Source organism: Vigna unguiculata, chromosome 5 (assembly GCF_004118075.2).
Source record: "Vigna unguiculata cultivar IT97K-499-35 chromosome 5, ASM411807v1, whole genome shotgun sequence".
In the NCBI taxonomy this organism is placed as follows: domain Eukaryota; kingdom Viridiplantae; phylum Streptophyta; class Magnoliopsida; order Fabales; family Fabaceae; genus Vigna; species Vigna unguiculata.
Window position 1 is genome coordinate 44,845,755 of NC_040283.1, and position 7,791 is coordinate 44,853,545.

Genomic DNA, 7,791 nt, shown 5'->3' on the forward strand with positions numbered 1-7,791 from the left:
ATTCAAGTTGTCCAATTTATCCAGCTTTTCCTTTTCATGTTCTTCTGCTTTACACTGTGTTGTTCTGTGTGCTTTTTTTCTCCATTTTTTTCTGTTTTTTTTTTTTTGAAGAAAAACACAAGGAAAAGATAAAGAAGTGCTGTATAAAAACTTGAAGCAGAATTGCAGCGGTGTTTTGCTAATTTCTTTCTGCTGCAGATGAATTTACAGCTGTTACCACTTGTAATTATGTGAGAACTTGAATAAAAATTATATATGTTTTTTGTTACGTGTGTCTAATATGTATTATTATTTCTATATTATTATTAGTTGATGTGGCTCTAAATGTGGCTGTAACATGCAAGTATATTGGTCTTTTCTACTGCTTACGAGTTATTATGTTTTGTAAGATAAATTAATCTTATGACGTAATTATACATGATTAGTAGATAGGAAATTTATTTAGAATTAAAAATAGTTATGCGTATAAAAAAATTGATTCTAACATTTTATTAAACAGTGATAGTTACTAATATTTGTAGAAACTAAGAAATTTCTGCGTTGGTGGAAAATACAAGTAATAATGGAGTAGGGAAAATTTATATAAATTTGAAAAAAAAGAAATACAACATAAAAAAATCTAATAAAAAAAAATCAAATTTTGAAAACAAAAGAACACATCACGTTAATTGTCGAGGTTTATAAAGCAATTCACCCTCTATATTTATATTTATATTGCATATATTGCATTTAATGCATATGTACTATTAATGCAGAGTCAATTTTATATGAATTAATCAGAGCAATTAGATTATACTTTTAAAATAATTGTTATATATATATATAAAATAATATAAAAGCATTTATTCTCACCATTAAACATATATTATTTATTATTTTATACTTGAAAACGATTGATCGGAAATATTGAATTGATGTTGTGGCCTTTGGAATTTCCGTCGCAAAAGCCGGCGAGGCACGTGGTGACAAGTTAGGGGGAAAAGAATTAAATTACTGATTTTATTAAATTCAGTAATTTGGGATTGAAAAAAAAAAGTATAAGACCATAAGAATAGCAAGGCTTATGAAAATAACTTCACACCCAAAGATAACAAGATTATTTGAAATAAATAGTCCTACTAAAGATTATTTAATAGCTATGAATATATTGTAATTTATGAATGATGAATGTAAACATTTCACAGAATTTACCAGTTATGAACTATTCAAAGTAAAACTTTAAACGATTGTAATAAAAGTTAATAGTTTTATACTATAAGACAATTTTAAATGATGATATAAAAATTACACTCACATTAATTTTTTTTTTAATAATAAATTATAGATGTAAGGATTATTCAAATGACAAACTGTTGCTAGAAAAAAAAGGTTTTTTAACTACTTATTCTGATTTATTAAACACATCTTTTACTATATGCAGATTAGAGGAATGCTAACAATAGACTTCTCTTGACACATCCTTTGTTATTCATTAAAAACTACTTGAAACTATAAAATTATGAAACACATAATCAAATAAGATGCAGAGTCATGATTATTCTCATTCTTGTAAATATTTTAACTGATAAAAAATGTTCTAAAAAATAGGTTGAACAATGTGTACTAATATATTTCTCTCTAGATATTTCTATGTGTAATGCTATGAGCACTTCTTTGTTGATGATGACTTGCTGGTGGTAACATGTTGGTAGTAGGTGAAAAGGGAATTAGAAGTTAGTGGAATTGGAAGTGGTTGCAGTGAAGGACCTAAATTGAACATTCTCAATGGATTCATATTTATAATCATGAAGTTTCTTATTACCACTATTCACCCCTAAATAAAAACAAGTGCATTATACGTTTGTTTGGTTCTCATTTTGTTATTCATTTTTTTAAAGTAGAACATTTTTTCTGTCATGTATTAACCACTAAATAGCAGACAAAGTATAAAAAAGTGTAATAATTTAAGTGCTTAGAACATGCTAGGTTATGAAAACTCATTTCCTGGGAAACATTTTTCTAAACTGAAGTAAATTGTTGCAGCTTTTGCAATGCAATTCGTGTACAAAAATAATGCAGATTTGAGTTGCTTCCAGATAGAACTGCATAAGACCTGTTTCTGTTTGTTTCACATGTGTTGGAAACAATTGTGTAACTTAAACTGAGAATAAACATATCAAGTTTGTATTTTTAGTTTTAAATTTTAGAAAACTAAGAACCCTTTTTAAAGAGATTAAACAAACAAAGAAATAAACAAACTTTGCCACACTTGTTGGTTCTGGAGTTTCTGCATAACTTACACAGGATTTTCACCATAGTCCAATTCAAACTTGACAGCCAGAGGTTTAACAAGGACATGCTCTGATTATACCAACTAACCAAACATGTTTCAATTCAATCTTTCTTTACAAATCTATGAAATGCCTACTCTTCCTTGTGCAGGAAGAGAACCAGTGATCAGAAGAAAAAACAACAAAAATCATAACATAAAAGCAGTGTGACATAATTTATAAGATAGCATCTATCTACCCTCAGACTTCACCAATTGTGAGAAGACCCTACTCATAGAAACACCAGAGAGATCATCCAGACTTGTGCCTTCAAAATGTGCAGTAGAAGCACTTGCATCCTGGCTGAAATTGTTGACCTGTGGAGAAAGTTCACCAATCATATTGGTGCTGTTTTCTTCAGCATCACCTTGAACCACAGCCTCTTGAAGTTGGAGAGCATACTCCAAATTCCACAACACATCTCCCATTGAAGGTCTATCAACACCATAATCAGCCAAGCATTTCTCAGCAGTTTCTCCAAACTTCCTAAGAGAATCTGGCCTGATTTTCCCTGCAAGTCTTTCATCTATGATCTGCTCCAATTGCCCTTTCTTCTGCCATTTCATTGCCCATTCTGCCAAGTTCACCATTTCCCTGGGAAGTGTAGGATCTATAACAGGTCTTGCACAAAGAACTTCAAACAGAACCACCCCAAATGAATACACATCTGATTTTTCTGTCAGTTGTTGCCTCCTGAAATACTCTGGATCCAGGTACCCAAAACTACCTTTCACAGCTGTGCTCACATGCGTCTGGTCAATCTCAGGCCCTGTCTTTGATAGTCCAAAATCAGCAACTTTAGCCATTAGTTTCTCATCAAGAAGGATATTTGCAGACTTCACATCACGGTGAATAACAGCTTTTGCATAGCCAGTGTGAAGATAATGAAGTCCTCTGGCTGAGCCAATGCATATCTCAAGCCTCTCCTTCCAGCTTAAGCTAGGCAGATCCGAGCCATATAAATGACTCTTGAGAGTTCCTTTCTCCATATATTCATATATCAAGATCATTTCATTTTTTTCATCACAATAACCAATCAAAGACACCAGATGGCGATGCCGGAACTGAGACAGCATTACAATCTCAGTTTGGAACTCTGCAAGCCCCTGCTGGGACCGTGGATTCCCCCTCTTCACTGCCACTTTTGTGCCATCACTTAACTCTCCTTTGTACACTTTACCAAATCCACCTATCCCAATAACCCAACTCTCATCAAAGTTGTTTGTAGCCTCCTGAACTGCAAGAAGAGGCACTCTGTACTCATGGTTTGAAGCAACACTTAGTGTTGTGCCATTAGAGTATTTACTTCCCATGGTATGAGAAGTAGTTCCATCATTGATGGATAAAGGAACCCATGTCTTTGACTGTCTTTGCCTAACCAACTTTCTTCTCCTCATGCATAACACAAAGAAAACTCCAGCCAACACAACTGCACCAACTACCCCAACAACCACACCCACAATCATGCCAATACTCTTAGAACTTGAACCTAAACCAATAGCTGCAGGTACTGTTCCTGTGATGAGACTGCCCATAGAATTGTTCATTTTCATGATCTCCAACCCATTCAAAATTGCATTAGGGTAATCCTTACTCAAATCAGAAGGACCAATACTTACACGAAGTGTATTGTTTACAGCCAACGGTGTAACCACATCCTTATGATATGGAACGCCCAAAGCATTATTACCCAAAGTACCCAGATCAACATCAGGAGCAGCTATCTTGGAGTCAATATAAACATTGAAGTAGAGTGAATTGAGACTTTTACTGACCACATCACAGAAGTGAAATCGAACAAGGTACTGAAATCCAGGACTCACATCAAACTTCCATGTCACGTTGAAATTACTTCGGGGGTCAGAGGATGAGTTCATCTCTGTGAGGGTACCATAAACAGAAGCGGGAGCAGTGTTTTCTGTTGTTGAACCACCTTGCTCATAGTTGACACCACGAATATTATTAACAGATTTTGCAAGGTTAGGTTCCAAAAGGAACCTTTCATCTGGAATCCAAGTTCTTTGAAGGGTGTCATTCGTGGGGGTCACAGTTGAACCACCCATGTTAACCCTCCAAACTGTCTCAAATGTTTGTGTCACCAACCCTGATAAGGTTAACGGTGGAACTAAGGCGGAAAAATCGTCAACAATGAGGTCATCGGGGACAGAAACAACTTCAATGGCATTCACAAAGGCAGTGGAATTGCCGGAAGGGGCAAAGGTGATAACGAGGTTGTCTGATGTTACATTCACAGAGTACTCCTTCATCTGAGGATCTTTCTGCAAGCTGGAGCTACTGAAAAGAACATGGTCTTGCGTGGCGACGGTGAAATTTGCAGCACTCAAATTGTACTTTTGGTAAGTAAAAGGAAAGAAATATAGACGGATCCAGTGTCTCCCCTTTTGGTTAATTCGAAAGGTGTACTTCGAGGGTCCATTGAAGATTCTTGCAGTTTGATAGAGAGGCGAATCATCGGAGGAAGAAGAAGTGCTTGATTTTAAGGAGGAATTCGCAAGAATATCTTCTTGTGTAGAAAGAAGATCCTTGAAAAAATTATCTGCTGTGAAATTGCGCCTACCTACTGTAGTATTTGCAGATGCTCCACAATCTATAAGGTAATTATCTACTGGAACAAAGGTGGCAGAAAAACACACTAGTGGAAAGATTGATAAAACACAGAGAAAAAAACCAAGATTTCTCCGATCAATCATGGTGGCCTCAACGAATGAATAGAAACCACTGGGGATATCAATTTTTTTTCTCTCTCTCTCTCTCTCTGTGAAGCTAATTGAAGCCTAGGAAGATTATGGTAGCACTCATGAACCAGAAAACCATTAAAGTCAAACACACAGAAAAAGAGGGGTAACAACAGAGACAGAAAAAGATGGCACCTTTGTTATTATGCAGAAGCAATTTGAATGAAGGTAGAGGAGCAAAAGCGAAATCTGAATGATTTCTGAAGCGACCCTTTTTGTTGTTTTGAGAGAAAGTTCAATACAGCTACTGACACGAGAAGAATAAATCCATAGCAGCAAGAATCTAGCTCAGCACAAGCTGGAATTATCCAGATGACAACCTTAACTATTGACACATTCATTCACACATTTTTTTAATATTTCGAAATTTTAAAAAAATATATATAAAGAAACAGAGAGGTGGTGAAGGAAAAAACGGTGGAAGCAGGGTCAGAAGACAAAAGGGTTTGTTGCGAGAGATTTTTCGGTGGAAGCATGTGTTTTGCAATAAACAAAACTGAGATAGGCCAAGTAGTGTGTGTTTAGGTAAGATGTTTCAGAGTAATAAAAAGGGGAAAAAATTACTAGTATTTTAATTATAAAATTAATAATAAAAAATACCAGTGGTTTGATTTGACAATTTTGGTTCTTTTGGTGAGGTAGTTTGAACTTTAATATCTTATTTTATTATAAAAGTTTTTTCTTTTTTTCATGAAAGTAAATTGACGTTTGCATGTGAAAATGGAAATGGATGAAGCAAATAATAGAAGGGAAAGTCGTTGTTCCAGTGTGAAAGATAGTAGTAGCAGTGGCAACATGCAAAAGTGGAGAAAAGTTGAATCCAGCATATAATCTTATCGCGTAAAAGCGAAGCTTCTCAAACTCCACTGACAACCAAGACTTCAAAACTTGGTCGTAATTAACTAATCATTTTGAAAAGATTTTTTTTTTATATTAAAAAATTTAGTGTTAAATATGTTTTTCTCTCAGAACTTTTGGTAAATTTTGAAATTAGTCTATTTTGAAACTTTGGATCAATTTAGTCTATCGAAATATGTGAATTTAAATTTTTTAATCAAATTTTATTAGATTTAGTTGATGATTCGTACACATTTAAGAATTGTATTTGAATTGTTTGTACTATTTGACATATTTTTGCTTTAATGTTAAGTTAAATATTATTATAAAACGCATTTGAAATGTCAAATAAATTTAACAAAATTTGATTAAAAGAATTAAATTCACGTATTTCAAAAATTGAAGGATTAAATTGGTTCAAAATTTTAAAATAAACTAATTTTCAAATTTACTGAAAGTTAAGGAAAAAAAAAACGTATTTAACTCAAAAAATTTATTATTTCTAAGAAAAATAAAATTCTAAATTTTTTTATTCTACTGAACAACATACCTTAAAAGTAATAAGAGAATGTATTACGTATCCACTCACCGGAGATTCTTGCGTGTATGGAGGAATACGAAAATTTTTATGCACATGAACAAATTAACAAATGTCAAGTTTGATAATTGATTAGTATCATTCCATGATACCAACTTTGGTCTTTTATTAATTGAAAATTTTCTCACTAATAATTTTTATAATTGAGTTTGTTGTTGACTTGCTCCCAATTAAATGAAAAGTGCTTGGGTTATTTTTTTAATTATAGATGATTTTATTGTTTTAGAGAGGCCGTCCTCAAATATTATACGAAATTTGTCTCGCAATTTTGAAAATGCTCCCAAGAGATAGAGATGCACAATGATTGTGGTGGGTGATTTAAGAACTTAATTAAGAGCTACACATTTTATTAATTTTAATTATAAAATTGATTGGAGAGTCATAAAATGTGGAGTGATTTAAAAGCTTAATTAAGTGTTACACATTTTCATGATGATTTTTTGACACAATAATACAGTCTAAAATTATAGTAGAATTTTAATTGTTTAGGAAGTAAATGTTAGTTCCCATCACGTAGGTAAGTAGGTCAACTTTTGTCTAGTAAAGTGTTAGTGATGAATTTGATGTATGTTTGGTGGATTGGACTTAAGTTACTATGTCTTTAGAAACTTAAACGAGTGTAGATTGAAGTTTTTTGTATTAATTAGAGTTATTGGAATTAAAGTTATTGAAATAATAAATAAATACTAGGTAAGTAAATATTGATTTAAGGGTTAGATATATGTTTGGTCTATTAACTTTAAGTGAATTTTGAAATTAGTCAATTTCGAAATTTTGGATCAATTTAGTCTTTTATCTTTCGAAATGCGTGGATTTAGTCATTTTAATCAAATTTTGGTAGGTTTACTTTATGTTTCGTATACATTTCAGGATTGTATTTGAGTTGTTTATACTGTTTGACACATTTTTGCTTTAATGTTAAGTCAAATACTATTATCAAACGCGCTTGAAATATCAAATAAATTTAACAAAATTTGATTAAAATGATTAAATTTATGTATTTTGAAAGATGAAAGACTAAATTATTTAAAATTTTAAAATAAATAAATTTTAAAATTCACTAAAAATTAAGAAAGAAAAATAATTAACCCTTAATTTAATTATAAAGTTTGAGGATTGAAAGTATAATAAAGTTGAAAAATAATAAGATTAAAGAAAGTGTTAGCCAGCAAAATGAGAACGCGTGGTGAGGAGGAGCGTGGAGGTGATATGTGGGGAAGTGAACGTAGCATTGATTTAGGTTTTTGTTTTGGGTGTGGACCTGCGACACTACGCGTCTCTGCTTGACACG

General features: G+C 32.6%; 1 protein-coding gene across 1 annotated transcript; it reads right to left on the bottom strand.

Moving 5' to 3' along the window:
- Positions 1-2,229: 2,229 nt before the first annotated feature.
- On the bottom strand, positions 2,230-5,580 carry LOC114183312 (receptor-like protein kinase HERK 1). The gene has a single exon (XM_028070286.1). It carries the CDS (start codon positions 5,018-5,020, stop codon positions 2,501-2,503), a length of 2,520 nt encoding a protein of 839 aa, XP_027926087.1. The 5' UTR covers positions 5,021-5,580; the 3' UTR covers positions 2,230-2,500.
- Between the last annotated feature and the right edge of the window lie 2,211 nt (positions 5,581-7,791).

Bases quoted from the DNA above. Each gene is read 5' to 3' on its own strand.
- LOC114183312 (XM_028070286.1), bottom strand. From the start codon at position 5,020: ATGATTGATCGGAGAAATCTTGGTTTTTTTCTCTGTGTTTTATCAATC.